At 31.5% G+C, this 21,893-nt stretch overlaps 2 protein-coding genes across 2 annotated transcripts; one reads left to right on the plus strand and one right to left on the minus strand.

Moving 5' to 3' along the window:
- Positions 1-7,614: 7,614 nt before the first annotated feature.
- LOC107842990 (metallothionein-like protein type 2 B) lies at positions 7,615-9,202 on the plus strand. Its single transcript, XM_016687106.2, has 2 exons — positions 7,615-7,831; positions 8,754-9,202. Exons 1-2 carry the CDS (start codon positions 7,767-7,769, stop codon positions 8,932-8,934), a joined length of 246 nt encoding a protein of 81 aa, XP_016542592.1. The 5' UTR covers positions 7,615-7,766; the 3' UTR covers positions 8,935-9,202.
- Positions 9,203-10,257: 1,055 nt separating this feature from the next.
- On the minus strand, positions 10,258-16,820 carry LOC107842989 (kinesin-like protein KIN-10C). The gene is made up of 14 exons (XM_016687105.2): positions 16,405-16,820; positions 15,998-16,257; positions 15,741-15,909; positions 14,977-15,367; positions 14,676-14,881; positions 14,275-14,585; positions 14,109-14,172; positions 13,556-13,652; positions 11,377-11,639; positions 11,122-11,168; positions 11,002-11,023; positions 10,798-10,860; positions 10,671-10,709; positions 10,258-10,538 (listed from the first exon to the last, which is right to left on the minus strand). Exons 1-14 carry the CDS (start codon positions 16,438-16,440, stop codon positions 10,494-10,496), a joined length of 2,013 nt encoding a protein of 670 aa, XP_016542591.1. The 5' UTR covers positions 16,441-16,820; the 3' UTR covers positions 10,258-10,493.
- Positions 16,821-21,893: the final 5,073 nt, after the last annotated feature.

The raw sequence follows: 21,893 nt of genomic DNA on the forward strand, positions 1-21,893 counted from the left end.
AACTTATTCAATAACTACTATTCTTAATTATTACTTTTTCTTTTACAATATTCATATATTTTAATATAAATTAAATAGTATTTTGGCCTACGAGCAGGCCCAGCCCAGCATCAATCAAGCATCAAGGGCCAGCGGGTTGACTTGGGCTGGGCTTATAAGCCCAGTTTTAACTGGGCTCAAAAATCACAACCCAACCCAACCCTTATAGTGGGTTGGGTTGGGTTAAGCCATTTTGACGACTCTATATTTATCAAATATCTATCTACCTTGATCATAAAATTTTGTTAATTTTTAAAAATTTATATGTCGAAAAATATATTTCATGAATATATATACAAATACATAAAGAAAAATATAAAGATAAGAGCTTATTATTCGAACAACTAACATAGAATTTGAGACTTGAAATACGCACAAAACGTGTTCTTAAAAATTATGTTTACTTCCTCTTTTCTGCGAAATTGCTATGAGATTTAATGCAAATAATTTTCTATTTCTATAAAAGAGGTGGTTTGGTCATGGAATGGAAATGATATAACAAATTTATCTAAGGGTAATTTGGTCATTCATTTCAAGTTCTAAGTTCAAATTGATAATTTTTTGTGCTTTGATTTTTGAATCTCATGAAATTTTTTAATAAAAACCCATTCTTTGCTTTTTAATTACCAATAACGCCAAGTATAAAATTTACCATAATGCCATCACATGCCTTGCATATATTTCCACACACATGGACCCTATATCTTCCATTTATTTTTCAATTTTATTTATCTTTTTATTGTATAAAATTGTTTCAAATATATTATATTTAAGTAAATTGATTAGTAAGATGATAATTTATTATAAAAATTAATTAGTGATACAATTAAATAAATTTTATTCTTTATTTAATTTCATATCAAATATAAAATTTACTTTCTTTCTTATTTGTTACTATAATTTCACCTAATTTAATTTTTTTTTCTAATATAGAAGAGAAAATTCTGATATGTCTGCTTCAATTGCTTCAATCTTGATTTTATTACAATATTGCCCCCTAATTAATTATTATAAGTTATTTATATATTAAAAAAATAATAATATTTAATTTAAAAAAGAAAAGAAAAATAGACATTCATGACATGTTTATTTCAGTTGCTTCAATCGTAATTTTACTTTCTAATATATCATTTTTCATTAATTATTATAAATTATTTATGTATTAAAAAAATAATACTATTTAATAAAAAAGTAATTTTACTAAATATCACCCCTAATTAATTATTAGAAGTCATCTACGTATTTAAAGTATCTCTCCGTCGACCTGTCGGCTACAACTATTTGCTCCATTATTTTACTATATCATTCCTAAGTAATTATTATAAATTATTTACATATTAAAAAATTAATAATATCTAGTAAAATAATAAAATAGACATTTATGACACGTTTGCTTCAGCTGCTTTAATTATAATTTTACTAAATATCACCTCTAATTAATTATTATAAGACATCTAAGTATTAAATACATAATCAATATTTAACTAAAAAGATAAAATAGATATAAAATGATAAGTAAAATCTTGATGTTTTAAAATAACTTGACGTCTTATATAAGATTTCACTTACTTTTTTTTGACAAGTATCTTTTATAGTAATTTTATTATATCACTTTTAATTAGTTGTTGTGAGTTATTTAAGACATGTTTATTTCGCTGCTTCAATCATGATTTTACTATATCACCTCTTATTAATTATTATGGTCATCTAAGCATCATGTCACTTAAATTATAGTAGAAAAAGTTATACACAATAATTAAAAATTTAAATTATTTAAAAAATATAATTGACTATCAGTGACACAAGACCCTGGACAAGGAGTGTAGCATATTTTTTTAAAAAATTACATAAAAAAAATTATAAATTATAATAATTAAAAACTTGAAATATCTATAAATAATTTAATCTATTATATATTTTTATAAAATGCATAAAAAATACTATAAATCACAATAATTAAAAACTTTAAAAATTTAAATGATATAAATATTTGGTCGACTCTCGAAATTATATCAATGTCACTTAAATTAAAATAGAATAAAAATATTATAAATCATAATAATTAATAATTTAAATTATTTTAAAAATACAATTGACTATCAATGCCACAACAATTTGAATAGAGAGAGTAACATATATTATTTAAAAATTACACAAAAATATTATAGGTTACAATATTAACAACTTAAAATATCTAAAAACATATTAAAAGGATGGTTGATTATCTAAATTCAAGTTGTGTCAAAAAAATTGAAACAAAAAAACAAATATTGAACTCATGCTAGATTCCAGATGAATCTTAGGATGTATATGCAATCCATCTTTTTTTTTTCAACTTTTGTTTAAATATATCAAAATTGAAAAATGCAAGTTCCAATACAGTACATCAAACAGTGTATAAGAAATAATATTAGCATAAATAATACAAATATTACTAATACAAGCATTATTAGTGCCAACATTATTAATACATTCTATCAGCATTATTTTAATGGAAGGTACATATACAAAAATAAAGTTCAATAAAATATTTACATAAGTATGTTTTATCGTGTTCTCAAAGTCAAATATTAAATTAATATGAAAGATGGTAACTTATAATTTTTTATTTTATATAATTTCTGAAATACTTAAAATTTGAATTTAAAATATTAATTTAGTTTAACTTCAAAGAACAAGTTGACAAATAAAAGAGAAGGAGAAAATGAAAGCAAATGATGTCTATGGCAGCTTAGTAAGGGAATACAATGCGGGTTATTAATTGCAATCCACATGTGATGTAATATACAATGACTAGACAACTCTTTATCTTTTTCAACAATTATTCTCTATTTTATACAATAAATGTCAAGTCTTATGTATCAATTTTAATCTTAAATTTTCTTCTTAATGTAGCAAATCTCGATCATATGATTAAAGATATAAATTTTTAAATGCATCGAATTTTGTTGTTTATATGAGTAAATTATACATAATTATCTTGTAAGACTTGACTCCTTAAAAAATACTATCACGTAGTTAATATGTTTTGTGTATTCATGTTTTATAATTCATAATTCAAATTAATATCAATTTAATTTACTATATATAGTAAAAATAACTTAACGTTGGACTCGTGCTGACACGGACCTTGCACCTCTAGTTAGTGAATATGACAAGCTTACGAAATTCTGCACTAAACAAATAGTGGAGATAATCCTATTGAAAATCAAGAACATGAATTGAACTTGATCTTTTTGAAGAAGAAAGAAAATTTTAGGAAACATTGTATCTATATAAAAGTTTTTTTATTATTTTTTCAGAAATTTGAAGACGTCAATTAAATAGAAATGATACAAATTATTTTTGATATTTACAATTCCCCAGTCAAACTCTATTTTTATTGCATGATATTTTATTAAGAATTACCTAATTATGTGGTTACTTTTATTATAAAGATTTGTGAATAGGACATGTCTAATTGATACTAGATTATATCAATTATAAATTAAAAGACTGTCATAGAAATTATTTGTGAATAATTGTCTCAAATTACTTATCTATTTATCAAAAGGACAAAGGATGATAAGAATTTTTCATTTTATTTCTACAATTAATATTTTTTGAAAGCTTAAACTAGTCTATAAGTTTTATGGAATTTCCTTTTTAAAGAAGTTTAGTTAAACTGACTTTTATAAAATAAAATTAAAAAATAAAAATAAATGAAGAAAATATTTTAGATTATAAATTTCAAAATATTTCTTTCTTAAATTTCGTGTCAAGTCAAACTAACTTATATAAATTGAAACAAAGAAAGTACCTCCTCCATTTTATTTTACTTGATTCATACTAAACATAGTTGTTTCAATTTATTTGTACAATTTGTGAGATCAAAAAGAGTTTTATCAATTTTTTAAAATATTACTCTTACTAGTAAAAGTACCCGCGCGTTGCGCGAAAAATATTAATGTATTATTAAATAATTATTTTAGACATTGAGTTTTTGTATAAGACTGTAAAATCATTTTACAGTAAATCAGTGTTATTATCATATTATTTTTTAATATGTGTAATCTACCACCAATCCAACATTAACTAAGTTGATATGAATAAATAAAAATTTAAATTGTCATAAAAAATATATGTTTAGTTGTACAATATTCGTTAATACAATTTAGTTGATATTTTTTCGTATTACATAAAAGATGAAATATTTAATATATTATTAAAGTTATTAAATGAAAAAATAAGGTAAAATTTCATCCTTACAAAGTAATTAAAATAAATTCACACTAATTATATTTAATTGTTGAAAAAGGTAAAATATAATATCTTGATATTACTCAACTCAAGTTTGTAGGAAGCAATACTTGTGAACTGTAGTAGGGGGCCTGTGATTGATGAAATAGCTCTTGTTGAACATTTGAGGGAAAATCCCATGTTCCGTGTTGGCGTTGATGTCCTTGAGGTAATAACTATAGTAATCTGTTCTTTTTTTTTTTTTTTCCATTCTCCTATTATGAACATGTTAAAGGAAAATGTAAGGTCAATGAGAAATTGTTATATCACACGCCATTTCTACCAAGCAAAAAGCTCGTCAAAAATAACTTAATCGTGTAGACTGTAGAATGCTTTCCCTTGTCTTATACATTCAAGTAATTGCTTTTCTTTGATAATTGTGTTGTCTTAGGATGAGCCCTACATGAAACCTGATTTTGCAGAGATAAAGAATGTTGTTGTAGTGCCTCACATAACTTCTGCTTCAAAGGTAATCTAATGTATTTATCTGTGCTAAAATAAGAAACTTTCTGCTATGGCAACTATTTCCCATCTAATTCGTCAATTCTCATGATTTTTAATAGTGTGTCCACTTCGTAAGAAAAAACTAAATCTCCTGATTCATAATGCAGCGAAATCGTGAGGGAAAGGCTACACTGACCGCTCTGAATACCCTGATAAGCAATGTTGAATTGAAATTGTGGACACATTCATGCTAAAAATCATAGTGAACATAACGACACTGTTGTGCTTTGGATTCTGAAGGTCACATATGTTTGTTGATGATGTTACAGGGAAAAATTAAAGGCTACCCAATTTAGAGTAAATATCTATATAATTAATCCTCATTGTTACTAAATAACTCTGTGATAATTTTCTGATCCAACAAAATGGTGAAGTCACATCTGTACATATGTTTTCACAGAATATTTAAGGTAATAATGTTTTCAGGAAATAAATTAGAGGGTATGAATTGAGAAGAAGTTGAATGAAGAATGTATCAATCCAGAAAATATGCAATAGATATATAATAAACATGAATAAAAATTTAGTTTCTGAGACAGTTTAGAATTGTGATAAGTGTAGGAGTATAGTGGGAAGTTGTTTATTTTAATTGTGATTATCTTTATCTTTTAAATTAATTTCAAAAGTAAATTTACTGTTTTAGTTGATTATAAGTAAATCAGTTTTCAATCATAGTGTACTGTGATTAATTTTATTTAGATTTTCTTTTGGGTCACTTTTTCTTTTCTCTTATTTTTTGTCTTTAAAAATATTAAAATAGGGAAATAAATATTTTTTTAAAATGTATTTATCTTTCAAAATTAGGTTACGGAAAAATAATCTAAATTAGTGATTATGAACTCTACTACGACTCAAATTAGATTTTACTGAATATGATGAGAACTCTACTATTAGAGTTCAAAAGTGACTTTTAAATGCCAAGTTCTACTATGAACTATACTACGACTCAAATTAGACTTCATTGAATATGATGTAGACACCAAGGACTGTAACTTTCTAGTTCCAAACGTGCTTATTAAAAATTATTTCTTAATTATTTTTAATTTAAATAAAATATATTTTTTTGTTGTAAAGAAGGAGAAGTTGTGGGAAGATATATAGTTACAGTTTCATGGATTTTGTAATGCATTTTTTTCTTCATTCTCTGTCGATAATGTAAACTTCAGATAAAAAGATTAACACAATAAAAATATGAATAATTATGAAGTTTACTCATTAAATTATTTTTAAAAAAATTAAAATAGTGGAGAAAATAATCTAAATTAGAGTATAAAACAATACATCATATGATATAGCCATATTTAAACTATCACTAATCAAAGCTTTCTTTATCAGTGCATCATACAAACAGAGCCAAGTAATATGAAACTAAAGGAGTAATTCAAGAGCGATACCTGGTGGAGTTGCCTTCTGCGAGTAAGATCAACAATACGAGAAGTGAGTGGTTGGAAATTAGATTCATAACATAACCGTCTTTTGAATCTGCCCAAATAATACCTTTTCAACACCGATACCTTTTAAGCACCGGCAACGAAGAAGACGATGATGACAATATTGATCTCTGAAAAGTATTTTGATTCCGTTGCTGTTGCAAGTATTTTGTTTTTGCAATTAAATTTAAAGGAGTGTTGCTACCCACATAATTCCCTAAGATGCAATTGCTAATGTATTCAACAAATTGCTAATGTATTCAACAAAACTTATTTCTTTGATTGTGATGTTGTATTTGGCCAATATTTTTTTGATTTTTTTTTTTGGCTATTAAATGGAAACCAACAATGTGTTTGTCTCTGTAAAAGAGGTTAAAAAACGTGTATTTCTTTTAGGGGCAGTTAATGTGCAGTTTATACCGAGGTAGTTAATGTGCAGATATAGATATATTTTATATATTTTTTTTTAAATAAGATTTTTCTAGTGTTGACACATAAGACTTTTGCCCCTCTTATTAGATATAGATAGATTTTGTAATGACTATATAAAATATAATAGTCAAAATTAAATTTGCAAAGCATAATTAATAAAATTAATTTAATAAAAATTCAGAATAAATAAAATTAATTTAATATTCCTCCTGTCTCATATTACTTGACATGTTTCTTAAAAATATTTATCTCAAAATAATTGACATATTTAAGAAATCAAGAATTAATTAAATTATTTCAACTTTACTCTAGAAGTAATTAACTCTACAAAGTAATGAGAATATTTAATGTGAATTTAATAAAATCACGTTGAATAATTTACATTTTTTATTAAACTTTTCTTTTTACGAATTGTGCAAAAACAAATATGCTAATCTCAGAGTATAAACACTTGATACAAATACTTTCTCTATTCGGTTTACTTGACATATGTTTTATTTGACAGATTCATTAGAAAAAGTAACTAATAACATAGTTAATTTATCATATTATCTTTATTAAATAATATTTACATTAAATTTTAAAATTAATTTGAAGAAAATAATTAATGCTAAGAATGATATAGAAAAAGATATATTTTTTAATATGTTAAAATTAATAAATAAAAATAAAAATTTAATTAAAAAATTAATTATACGTAAAAGCGATCCGAAGTAGTAAATATTACTCCGGAAATTGGACGGACATATCCAGAACGTAGGAGACGTATGTTAATTAATTAGGAATGAATTAATTACTATTATGATAATGGGTGATAATAGGGAACAGATTTTGGAGAGCACAGAAAATGACAATTACGTGGCCAATATTCCTATCACGAATGGACCGACTTACAAGGTGTCTCAAGATCACGACACGTGTACGGTGGATAACACCCCTCCCTTCACCTCCATTTTCCTATAAATGGACACTCATGATTGTTCCTGAATACTCGTTCCCCATTAATCAAAATTTCATTTGCATTTCTTAGTTTTGTGTGTTTTTGTGTGTGTGTGAATTCTCATCAATCAATCTCATACAAAGATGTCTTGCTGTGGAGGAAACTGCGGTTGTGGATCTGGCTGCAAGTGCGGCAATGGCTGTGGAGGGTAAGACTTTTTCTTCTGTTGTTATTTTATTTATTTTTTTTTTTTTTGTAGTTTTCGTCTTACTATTTTTTTCAATTTTTCTCAGCCTGTTTTGAATTGGTATATTTTGTAAAACTTATTTAAGTGAAATGCTCCTAAAAAAGTATCCATCCCCATGCCTTTTGTGTGAAGGATTGATTTTAAAAAATAGAAATAAAAAAGAAATCCGCGATTGTTGGGTGGTTTCTAATTTTTTGGTTACTTTTACTTTTTCATCAATATTTTGCTCAATACAATACTGGTCTTTTTTTACCCCTATTCTGTTGATCCATGCATGGGTATCTTTCATTTTTACATCCAGGCTATGTCCTTTTAATTTAATTTTTAAAATTAAAATTTAGATATCCCAAAAACTACGTGAATTGAAAAGTACTATAAATTGCAATTTTACTTTTCTTCAATTTGATCAAGAAATATTTCTCGAGATATTGGTCAAAAATGAGAAGGAAGCAATTAAATGGGAATGGAGGGAGTAGTGAGTTCACAACTGAAATTGTTAATATCTAGATTTTGTAGAGAATGGAAACTTGGTTAATTAGGAGAGGGGAAGATATACCTTTTGAAAGGATATCATTATTTCCATCATTATGCCATATTTTTTGTTCTATTACTGTGTGTTTTTTTTTTTTTTATTTGTTGTTTGTACTACTTTTGTTGCTTCTTTTGGGACGGTGTAGGACTATTTCTCCTTAAGCTGAGGTTTGTCGGAAACCACCTCCCCTACCCTACCACACTGCACATAGTGGGCGGTATGCCGTTGTTGTGGGGTGGTTTCGTTTGGGATATTTTCTTGCGTATGTGGGGTAGGAGGATTTAGGGTTGATTATTAGCAATTTCTTGTTTCTGATCTTTTGAGAGTAATTTATGAGTTTCGTATTTGCAGATGCAAGATGTACCCCGACATGAGCTTCACCGAGAGCATGACAACCACCGAGACTTTGGTGCTCGGGGTGGGACCTGAGAAGACAAGCTTTGGAGCCATGGAGATGGGGGAATCCCCTGCTGAGAATGGATGCAAATGTGGATCTGACTGCAAGTGCAACCCTTGCACTTGTAACAAGTGAATAAACTAAGCTATTATAACAGAGCAGAGTTCATGGTTTAATATGTGTGTAGTTTAATAGTTTGTGTGTCTGTTGCAACAGGGAAAAAGATTGTGTTGTTCTTTTTTTCCCTGTAATAAGAAATAGTAATGGAGTATTGAAACATGTTTGTAAGTAGTGGTAATGTGGTGTTTGTGTAACATGAGCATTCTCTGCATCTGGTAATTTTAACATACTAGTTTGGAAGTATGTTGTGCTTTCAGCTAATTTAAGAACTTCCTTGGTAATATTTCCCTAAACTCTTCCATTTCCTTGTGCTTCTGTCTGTTCATTATAACCTTGTCGTTTCTTACCCGAGATGGAATAAGTATGGATATCTCATGCGACTATATTATCCCACTTTCACCATTTTAGTACAGTTGGGAGTAAAATAGTTTCAGGATTAGTAAATCTCATGAAAAAGTGATTATTTTCCTTATCTGGTATATGCCTAATATACCATTTTTTGTGTGATTGTTGGTTTTTTTAATAAATCCAACACAAATATCAAGAACTGATTAGTGGTAGTGACAGTTCATTCGTTTTAGATTCTTTGCTAATCTTGTTAGATGTGTGAGTATTCGTTATCGTGCAGGTATCTGATCCTTTATCTGTTCACTTATTGAGAAAATAGTGCAGTTTGATTCCTCTCTCTATTTTGCTTTTTGAACTGAAAACTATTCATTCTATTTCTTTGGGCTGTAATGGTTGGTGTGTACTCTGGCCTAATGGGAATAAGCAACTATGAAATTAGAAGATGAGGGTGGCCTTGGGCACTCCCATTTAGAAAGGAAGTTAGAAGGTTTTGGGTCTATAGCTTTCCTCACTACCCCTTCACCAGGCGGTGCTTGTGTGGAGGGTGGTGCCACCCACCTTAAGGCCATTGTCGACTCAAAAAGTGAGGTGGCTGTGATATTATGCGTCTCTGAAGAAGGTTTAGATTACTATTTTTTTGAATTAAACTAAGATGAATTTAAGAGATGGGGGATATATCTGAATGCCAAATCGATAACTATTGCAATGGTCCATCCTGTTAAGTCTGAAAAATAAGTATTAGTTTAGACACCTCTCCCTAAGGAACGCTGCTAATAATGGGGTGGTTCAGAGGCTATTCAATAACGCAATAGAGCAAGAAAAGGAAGGAGCAAAGGATTAAAACATCAAGGGTTGCACGTAAAAGAAGAGAAAGGACGGTCAGAATTGTATTGAGGCTGCAACAGCACGAAAATAACTAGATGACATTGTTCTAAACTAGCCTTTGCGTCAATTTTTCTCTGGAACGTACAAGTTGGAGAAATCTGGTGATAGCTGCAACTCAATAAACGAGTAATAACTATGAACTGCTGAAATTCTGAACAATCTATGATTGGAATTGGTACAACAGGGACTGAGAACCGTCATTTGAGGGGGGTGAAAGGTAATTAATACAAGCTCTCAAATCCAATTACTCATAAATAATACTACAATACAACTGAAGTTCTAGCCAGAAACACAATGTTTCATCTACATGTCCCTAAAACAAGGTGTTGCAGAGAAGTTTTTCATCCCAGTACTCCTCTCGCAGCCCACCTGAATAAGTTATGAACCTATAGGGGTATCGGCAAAACACTTCATTATTACTCCATAAACTCACATTTACTCTATAGAAACGCTGCATATACTGCAATGACACTAAGAAAGTAAAATGGAAATGCAAATGATACATTGCACAGCATTACCTGCTTTGATGTCAGTCCAATCTTCTCCAAGTCATCTAGCTGCACAAATCAGGTAAGTAGGTTTAGTTTTATTCAGTCCTAAACCAAGAATATGCAACGTCATAGACCTTAAGAAAGAGTTTCTTACTGATCTCATGGGACTTGTTTCCCTTAGATCAATAATGTATTCAGCCATCTTTTGTCCAATCCCCTGGATGATATGAAAGATGCAGTCAAGGTTACAGTAACTATAAGCGATGACAACGTTAGAATCATGTGAAAATGCACTCAAAACTCATTGCTGATATAGTGATGACAATGTTAGAATAGAGTGAAGAGATCAATAGCGTACGTTTATCGCCATGAGTTCCTCCCTAACACAATGTAATGTAACACAACAAAGTTAATTCTCCATGAAGAAAGAAGAAATGGAAAACGTAAAAGGGAAATGAAGACAGAGAATAACACTCACTTGCTGGCTGTGTTCAATAACTCAATGTACTCTTGGACAAGAGAGTTCTGTATACTCAACAGAGATAATTATTATAACCAGAAATGCTAAACAATCAGAATCTATGTTTATAGGACTCCAAAAATGTTGACGGGTGCATCTCGGATCCTTCGAGAATAGTGTATTTTTGAAGAATCTGATACTGGTGTGGCAACATATTTGGAGAGCCCGAGCAACTTAGATCAGAATATAACGACAACAGGAGTCCCTTCTCACCTTTAAGTTAGAACTTCGTGCACTGAATTTATCCAGTGGAGTTCCTAATGCTGGTATATTCTCATCAAAACTGCTTAAAGCAAAGGATGACATGGGAGTCTGCTGATTGCAGATGAGGTGTGTTTGATCCTTCGCTAACAAATTCTCATTGTTGATGTTGGAGTTGATGGGAGAAAGGACATTCCTAGGAGTAACCTCACATGCTCCAAGGGAGTTGAAACAATCAACGATGGTCACTTTCTCCTCTGCATTGGTTTGTACATCTACACGAGGACCAAACAGACAAAAATCTTCAAATTTTGTTTGAATGCTGGTATGCAAGATATATTATATTTACATATTGAAAATTTTTAACAAGTACGAATTTTCACAGCTATCTGCAAATAGAGAAGATGAGACAAATAAACTCCAACTGAGTTACATATGTAAATGAAAAGATTTAGACATTGGTTTAAATGGCTTATGGGGTTAGGGATGTGATAGTAGTATGAATGCCTCCTAGTTTAAGTGAAAGAACACGAAGATGAGAGCTATTTTCAGGTTCAATTTTATAGTGGAGGGGGAAAATGATTTTGTAACGACCCTTAAACTACTTTAAAGAGGGGGAAAGCACACCGGGAGCTCAGTGGGATCGGCTAATTAAAATCTTTGTGAAATGGGCCGCCTGAGATTGGCTAATCTAAAACGGAGCAAGTTCAAGAAAAATGAAAATTTAATTATAACAAGTCACGCAAAGGGATGTGCAATCTTATATTAAAAAGTAAGAAACTCAACGAACACCTAATACCATGAAAATAAGCCAGGTCAGATAGATCAAACGTTTTAGGTATATCAGCGAAAGTTTGCTAATAAACTAGCTATTCAATGACTCTCTATGAGAACATCGATAGAAAAATAGAGGACTAGCTTTGGCACCAACATCATTGAAAAAGTGTCTAGATGTTGCAAGAATTAATAGAGAACACTAGAACTAGCTTTGGCACATATATAGTTGGAGAGTGTCACGTGCTTGTTAGCTTAATATGAGTAAGCTACATAGAATAATATGAAGAATACATGAAGCAGACTGCAAAAACTGAGATATGGTTATGGTCATTTTTTGCAGGTCCTCTATGGATAAGCACGAGTGACCCCAATTTGAAGTTCACCCTTCTCAATTGGTGGAACCACAAAACCAAGAACCCATTTTGCTCACTATAATGAAAATTATTCCTGCATTTATTTGTTGGGAAATCTGGCTTGCTAGATGTCCTAACAAATATGAAGGAGAAAGACCTTCATTATACCAATCTCACGCCAGATGTCCTAATAAATATGAAGGAGAAAGACCTTCATTATACCAATCCTCCTCTAATGCATTATTCAAACTTTTGCAGTTATTGAGGAAGAGATTTGAGAGTGCGAGGATTGGAGACACTCGGAACACAATCTGCCAGGCCTTTGATCGAGATATACATCAAACAAAAGCTACCATCGTCAAGTGGATTAGACCTCAAGTGAATTTGTTAAAACTCAACAGTGATGGAAGTTGTATTAATGGAAATTGTGGGGAAGGTGGAATGGTAAGAGATAGCGCAGGAAAGATTGTTTTTGCCTACGTGATACCATTAGGCCCAGGTTCCAGCAACTATGTCGAAGCTGCTGCTATGTTATTTGGCTTGAGGTGGTGCTTGAATAATGACCCCAGACCTGTTTGGGGAGAAACTGACTCTCTTCTTCTACCGAATTGCATAAAGAAGTTTGGAAGACTCCGTGGAAGACATCTAGAATTGTTGATGATATTCAGAAACTAGTTGAAGATAGTGACTCCCATATTACTCATTGCTTTAGAGAGGCTAATAAGCCCGCTGACAAGCTCTCCTATTTGAGTCATAGAAGTAGTGAGATTCAAATTTTCAACTCCTTCGCTGTCTTGCCCCTCGAAGTGAAAGGTCCTACCAACTTGGATAGATGGGTATCCCGTCCCTAAGAACCAAAGACGTTACAGATAACGACATTGTATACGACCCCCCCTTAGAGTCCTTGGCCTCTTAGGCTTTTTTTGGGTAGGATTAACACTTCTATATTAGCCTCATCTCAATGATCTTGTATACAGTTTGAGATGCCAGACTTAACTTCTAACTTTTTGCACATCAATGATCAATGAAGGCTGGGTTAGAAATTTTTTTAAAAAAAGTACCATTTACTGCTGTATTAGAATCAGGCACAACCCTTTCAGAGAAAACTTCAAATTTCTTCGCTCCTCTTTGTCCACCAGTATCAGCAAGGTCCCAAGCCTGCGTTTGCACGTCAATGCAGAAATCCAACTTAAAACGATTTATTAATTAAATCCAATTCTTCCATAATGAAAAGTGTGGTCAAATTGTTCTGTTGTCCTTTCAAAAGATTATATTAAAATTCTTCTTAGCTATTAATTATCACATACCAAACTGAGTGATTTTCTTTGTGATAAGGATGACCAAAATTTAGGAATTGTTGTTTCCTTTGAGAGCTTATCAAGCTATCAGACATTAGTTACATCAACACAAAGTTGAGTAATCCTATACTGAAGTTTCATGGTTACCGGTTCATTTTCATTCAAAATCAAATCACATATACAGTAGCTAAGTTTAAAAAAAGACCTACAATGAATAGAGTCTGTCGTAAATGAATTTTATTCAATTTAAAGCAAATAGCTTCATCATAAACTCAAAACGAGCTAGGAAGAAATTATAGTTCTCATTTTTTTTTACCTCCACTACTAAGTTTGATCGATGTCCATTTTTAAATAAATTTCTACAAGCTCCATCTGGATCCCTGTTCAACACAGTTAAGCAATCATCAAAATCAAAGGCAGGTAAATCCAGCAAGATAATAGAGTAATAGAGAAATAAGCAAGATCATAGAGTAATCTCTTACTTCTTTTTTATGCTTGAAGCGCCTTGATTACTGATAGATTTTTGCTTGGAGGAGCTCCCAAACAAACCTAGCTTCCTAGTAGAACCTACGGAACTTGGAGTTTTGCTTGTAAATGGAGAATCAAATGCCCCAATTCTCTGAGTACTTTTTGTCTTGCCTTTAGATTCTAGCCATGCACGAAGCTTTGCCTCCATGTCTACTTTGACCTTTGGAGTATCTCCTTTTTGTGCTGAGGCAACAAAATTGGATATATGTCTTGACCTGGCTGCCAGGCTAACTGTATGAAGAGATTCTTGGTACTCTCCAGGGTTCTATGAACAAATGAAAATAGTTGGCAATCTTAAGAACAGTGTTGCATTCATGGAACTCAAAGGCAAGAGATGATGTATACAATATCCTACCAAGCAAGCAATCATCAAAGCACGGCTTGTTCCTCCAAGAGAGTCTTGCAATACCCTTGTCAATTTGCTTTCTCTATAAGGTATTCGTGGTTGATTGTTGTTCAATGCATAAATCACATTTGACAGTGCAAATAAGGACTGGTTGATCTTAGCACTCTCTTGTAGACGAATTCCAGTGTTGCAAGTTCGTCTATTGTCTTCGTTTCCTAATTCAGTGACATTAGAGTTACAGCATGTGAGTTACTTTTCAGTTCAATATTCTTACAACAATTCATGGTTAGGTTTAGTAAATTTTTAAGACCTGCCAAGTCAATAAGGTTCAACTTCCCAGTGATGACATTTCCAGTATCATCACAGCTTGGAGTAGAAACATAAATTGTGAGCACTGCATGACTCCTGCTGGAGACATCATTAACACCCGTATGTGCAACCTTTCTCCTCTGAACTGCACAGGAAAATGCTTCTTGAAACTCTGACGTTGAACTAATGGCAACTTGTGCAAGGCCTTTGAGATGAATCTGCCCATCTTTGTCGTCCAATATCAAGATTTCCTTCTCCTTAAGTTCAAGTAGATCATAGCACCTATCCATGTATATTTCATAGTATGAAATGGTTATGGTACTTTTCCCTGGAATCTTCGAGAGAATAGAGGACATTGCAAGTGGCATTAGACCAGGGAGATTTTCAGATCCCTGCATCAGCAACAAGGTTTTTCAAAACAATTCACATGCACATCCAGGAATTAGGAAGGCCTGAAGGGAACTATATACTTGACATACATATCTTTGAAGAGGTCAAATGGAAAAGTTTTAGGTTAAGGCCAAATGGCTGCATATATGGGCTAAGCTTATGCATGGTTGCAATCTGAAAAGTCCAATATGTCCTTTGATCACTCGTGGATCTATGTTACAGAAGTTGTAGAACAGCGGAAGACTTGAAAAGAAACATTGAGTCCATTATAACTTAAAACTCTATGTCTCCTACTCCGCGTGTATATTTTAGCATCTAATCCAATTGCAGGAGTGATGAAGCAAATTGTGTGTTATGCAGACAAATAAAACATACCTGCATGGTGTAAGTTTTGCCACTCCCTGTAGCACCATAAGCAAATACCGTGACATTGCGGCCTTCTAATATCCCAGGGATCAAAGGACTGATTTCTTTGCTAAATATTTGACTTATATTGTTATCTTCTTGACCAAAGAAGGCATCCAACTTGTAGCATTCATTACGACTACAGTCAAAAACAAAAGGGTACCCAGGATAAGGTTCTGGTGACAGATTTAATCTTAGAACATGCCAACAATTGAGGAAAAAATTACCTAGTTTCATGATCTTTGAGATGAACTGTAACATCATCAGAAGACTGACATTCTGAGTTGAGAACAGAAACACAAGAGATTGTTTTTCCATCTATAGAGTTTCTTTCTCGAGGAAGAAAGGGGCGAACTCTAACAATAACTCTAACTTTCGCGACCACAGAGGATTCTAGCTGCTGTACTTTCCCAGGAGTTGAATAGTTTTCTGTTTGACATGTTTTAAGACCATCCATTTGCATATTAATGCCGGGGGACAACAGAACCTGTTTATTTAACAACAATAAAATAAATGACATCAGCATTTTAAAATTGTAGTCTTGTCGAACAAAGTACTAACTTTTTCAATAAACAGCATCCCAGATTAATATTTTGAACAAATGTTTCTTCTTTTTATGGAACAACTCATCTACCTCTGTAAGGAACATTAAGAAAAAGTTTGAACTCATTCAAGGTTTTGCAACTGAGAGCATAAATCAACAACAACAACAAAAATCTCAGTGTAATCCCATAGGTCACAACTGGGGTCTGAAGAGGGTAAGATGCAAGCAGCCTTACCCCCTACCCTTTATTGGATAGAGTGGCTTGTTTCTGATAGACCGTAGGCAACCCTCATCCTTTATCCAGGCTTCGGACCGATAATGTGAACGAGCTCACACAGGCAGAGTGATCTGAGAGGATAAATCTGCCGACAATCCACCCTCCCCAAACCCCACTTGTGGGATTTCACTGGGTATGTTGTTGTTGTACACTTTGACTTGTTCTATGAATAATTCATTATCATGGGGATATATCCCTTTTCTTTTAATCTTTGTTTATCGATCTTGCGTATCTGAAAGTGGTTAAGCACCTACCCAAGAATGTGAATAAGTTTTTTGAGAAAAGCCCTTATTTAGTTATGTAATTATTATTATTTTTCTAAAACTGATAACTTCATTTAGTTAGGTAATTATCAGTTAAGCACCTCAGAAATTGAGGAATTTTAACTATTTAATACAAAAAACTCATCAATTCCAGAAAGAACTCAGCTCCATTAATACCAAAACGTTCCCTTTAATCAATATTATACCAAATTCCTAACTTAACCATCCATTTAAATTAGGCTTCAAGTTCTATTCGCTGACATTATGCTTTAAAACTACTAATACATATGTGATACAACAACAATAACAACAACAAATCCAGTGTATTCCCACAAGTTGGGGTTTGGGAAGAGTAAAGTGTACTCAGTTCATACCGCTACCTCCAAAGAAGTAGAGAGGTTGTTTCCGATAGACCCCCGGCTCAAGATAAGGAATAATAAACAAAAGCGTAATGAAACATGAAGTAAGATGGATAACATCAAATAAAAAGGATTAAGACATAAATATAAATCAAAGCAATATGAGATAAGGTAACCAAGTGCAATGTGCAATAAGAGATAAGAAATAGGGCATCCGAAAAACGACACCCACCTAGTAGTAACAGACACTCACAGGCCAGAGACACCCTCCACACCCAAACTCTCCTGACTAGGAGCTCTTACCTAAGAACACAGTACGAATAGATATGTGATAATACAACTTAAATCCTCCTCTTTTCTGGTAAGAATAATCAAATTTAGAGTAAGAATGACTAAGATCATTAAGTTTTTTTTTTTTTTTTTAAAATAATACTTACAACAAAAGTAAATCCAAAAATGGGAGAAATCTTAGTAGCTTAGTGGATTTGCTTCCTGAACTTTCATCTTACCGGTGAGGTCGATTCTCTACCTTGTAATCCCCTTCCCCTTTCTCCTACCCCCAATTTTTATTTTTTCAGAAAAAAAAAGGGTGTGATTTTAGTAGATGAGTTGGTTGACTAACTCAACTTAAACTTTTTTGGTGAGGTTTCGAGTTCCCACCTTATAATCCCCCCATGCCCCACCTCATTTCCACTTTACCTACCCCAACAACGAACATACCGTGTACTCCCATAAAGTGGAGTTTAGAGAGGTTCGAGTGTATGCAAACTTTACCCAGGGAGGTTGTTTTTCGGTAGACCCTTGGCTCAAGAAAAAAACAATTCAAAGCAATCAAAATAAAAAATTACCGAAAGTGAAAGCAAAATAAAGCAAACTAGTACAATAATTGAAGTACACGAAACAATACTAGTATATGAGCAATACTACAAATACTAGTATAAGAACAGATAACAAGACAACACACTACTATCTACTAACCTACTACCCTAAACCTTGGCATCCACTTTCACCACCCCAATTTTTCCTTTTTAAACGAAAATGGACTAAAAAACACAAAAAAGAAGTCAAAGAATTATGTAGTTGCATAGAAGAAAGAACAAGAAGGATTACATGGATTATATCTATTTACACAAATACCTTTGATAATTTCCGCTGGTTGAAGAATAAGATTTACGAACCTTAGGTGAAGATCAAACTCCAAAATTCAAAAATGTTTTTTACCCTTTGTAACACACGCACACACTCTCGCTCACTCTGTATCCGTTGGAAGAAAAAGTGGGTTTTGAGATTAGTTATTCAAATTCAAATTCTCAAAGGGCGGTCTCCGTTTTAATAAAGTATTCAAATTCAAAGTATTGGGCCACTGGGTTTGAGTGACCCACCACCCACAGTTAGTTTGGCAAAACTATAAAAATGACAGCTATAGTGGGTGAATTTAGGGATCGTTTGGTAGAGTGTACTAAAAAAATATATTTTTTGTCTGTATTATTAGTTTTTTATTTGATATATATATAAAATTAACGCAAGACATCAGTTATACATTCAATTAGCTCTCAAGAAAGATTTTGCATCCGTTCCAACATATATATGAAAAATATTTATTTTACATTGATTTTTATTTTTTTCTCTTTTTTTAATGCTTTCTCAATCTTTACTTTTTTTTCCTTTTCTCCTTCAACTTCTATTTTTTTAATATTTCTTTCTCCTTTTTATACTTTGTTGGTTTATATTTTTCTCAACTTTATTTATTTTTTTATTTTTTATCCTTTCTTTCTCTGTTTTTTTCTTTTTTTCTCAACTTGCATTTTCTCCCTTTTCTCCTCTCAGCTCTTTTTTTTTTCTCTTTTTTATTTTCTCTAATTTTTATTTTTTCCTTTCTTAAAAAAATTATTATTATTATTTTCCTCAACTTGTATTATTTTCTATTTTCTATTTTTTTCATTGATATCTTTCAAACAATAAGCTATGCCCCATGAGTAAGAGTTGACACTAACACATTATATTTTAATTTATGATATGCTCTATAACTCTTGCCTTAAAGGCAATACTTAGCCCAAAGACTTTCAAACAATAAGTTACACTCCATGGACAAGATTTGACACTATCACATTATATTTTGATTTATGAGATGTTATATAACTCTTGCCTCAGAAGCAAGACTCAGGTAAAGGACTTCAAACAACAAGTTACGCTCCATGGCTAAGTGTTGACACTATCATATTGTGTCGATTTATGAAATGTTCTATATTTTTTTTTAGAGGCAATTATCCAATTTTTGTTTATTAGTAAAATATAATAGAAGTAGACAAAAAATAAAAAGATAAGAAAAATAGATGAAAGAAAAAAAAATAAAGATAGAGAAAAAAAATGAAAAAAAAAAGGTTAAGAAAAAAGAAAAAAGAAAAAAGAAGAAAGAGAAGAATAAAAAAAATAATAATAAAAAAAAGATTGAGAAAAACAAAGTTGAGAAGAAAAAAATAAAAATAAAGTTTGAGAAAAAAAATGAGAAAAGATAAACACAAAAGATTAAAAAAAATAAAGATTGAGACAAATGAATTAAAAAAAATAAAAAAAAAATAAATAATATTTGAGAAAAAAAATAAAGGTTGAGACAAATAAATTAAAATATGAAAAAAAATTAAGAAAGAAATTAAAAATAAATAAAAATAAAAATAAAAATTAAAGTTGAGAGACAAATGAGTATGAAAAGTGTAAAAATATTTTGTGATGTAGAAGGATAAAAATGTACTCATTCTATATATAAAAAGAAAGAAGGCTAGTCATTAAAGACTTTTATTATAGGGGACAAAAAAATAAAGCAACCAACTATGGGAGTCATACATGAAATTTTCTGCTTATTTTCTCTTCCATTTCATTTTTAGGAAGTACACTCGGTAGCCGATTTATATGTGCTATTTAAGTACACTTTTAATTTATAAAAAATATTTACTAGGTGTGTGACCATGTTTCATTGTAAAAATAAAAAAAAATTATTTGTAAAATGAAAAATGATATTTAGAAATTAGAGTTATGTTTAATGATGAAATGAATTAGAGTTTTTTTTTTATTATGGATTATTTAGGTGAAAAAGTAATAGCAAAATTTTTAAAAATTTAATGGGTAAATGTGTTTCCACAACTTCAGAAAAAGGTAAAAAAATTTCATGACCAGATGGACTTTTAATTTAAAATTAGGGTTGATAAAAGTGCATCTTGTCTGCTCCTCTAACTAGCAAAACCAAATAATATTAGTTCAACTAATTTTGATTCGCCAATTCAACTAATTTAAAAGTTAATTTGAATTAGAAAAATTCTTTTCTCCCAACACATGTTTATCCCTTCTTGCTAACGTGCGCATCGATGGCGAGATGAGGACGAGTTTGATGTTCTGGGTTTTGATAGAACATTTTAGGTCTTTTTCTTAGGATAATTGTGTGTTTTCAAGCAGCCATTGTTGTATTTAACATGGTATTTTAGTGCTTTCAGGATAAGAACTGAGTGTGAAAGATAACTTGGACAATCTGAGCAAAACAGAGGTAACATGAGCAGCGATGGCTTAGGTGACGGACCGTCACCTTGCGATGATCCGTCGGTCTAAACCATCAACCAAAATCAGATGTCATAGAATTTGAACATCCTGCGACGGTCCAGGTGACAGACCGTCGGCTCTGCGATGAACTGTTGCCAAGATACAGAACGCATAATCACTGGAAGCCCTGCGACGATCCAGGTGATAGACCGTCGACCTTGTGAAGGGCCGTCGCACTACCCGTCTCCCAGAAGCAGAGAATGAAGTCACTGGAGACCCAGCGACGGTGCAGGTGACGGACCATCGGACCTGCGACGAACCGTAGCTTAACCCGTCGACCATAAAGCAAAAAATCTGAGTTTGAATTTTAAAACCCCAGTTTTGAAATTATATAAATACTAAGTATTAAGGTTTAGTCCGTATCCTATATCATTAGTTTCATACTTTCTCCTCTATTGACAGTTGTGTAACACTTTTCATTGAGATTTGAATCTAGAGATTGAGATTTGATTATTAGTTTTTATATTTTCCATTGAAGATTGAGAAGAACAATATTGTGACTTTTGTAAGTGCCCTATTGAAGTCATTTATGAACATCAAAATATCTTTGATTTCTTAGATGGAGATAAGTAGCTAAACTCTCATAACTAGGGTTATGGGAGCCTTGATGTAGAGAACTATTTTGGGGTTGTGAATTGGTTTGATTTCTAACATCTATCGAAATTGCAAGAATCTTTCTTCATTATAATGACATCTCTTGTTGCAAACTTGAGAAGTGAGCCCATGAACTCCACTTGTCTGACAAGAAAGTGGATGTTGGGAAAAAAGTGATTCACATGAACTCCAAAGGTTTATCCTTTGGGGTTAATGGGTTGATGCCTTAACAGGATCAACCCTCATGAGAGTGTTATTAAATAATGCATGAATCCTTTAAGTTCGAGAGAAGTAAAGGGTGAAATACTCATTAGGTTGAGAAACACGTGGGTAATCCTTAGAATTCAATAATTCTTGCAATTGAATACATAAGTTAGAATTCAAACACAAACTCACAACCCTAATTGTTTGAATATCTTAGTGAGCATAACTCTAGTTAATTCATTCTCATTGAAATTACATCTACATTAACTCTCAGTAGCTGGACTTTTGTGTGAC

This window comes from Capsicum annuum, chromosome 9, assembly GCF_002878395.1.
Source record: "Capsicum annuum cultivar UCD-10X-F1 chromosome 9, UCD10Xv1.1, whole genome shotgun sequence".
Taxonomy (NCBI): Eukaryota; Viridiplantae; Streptophyta; class Magnoliopsida; order Solanales; family Solanaceae; genus Capsicum; species Capsicum annuum.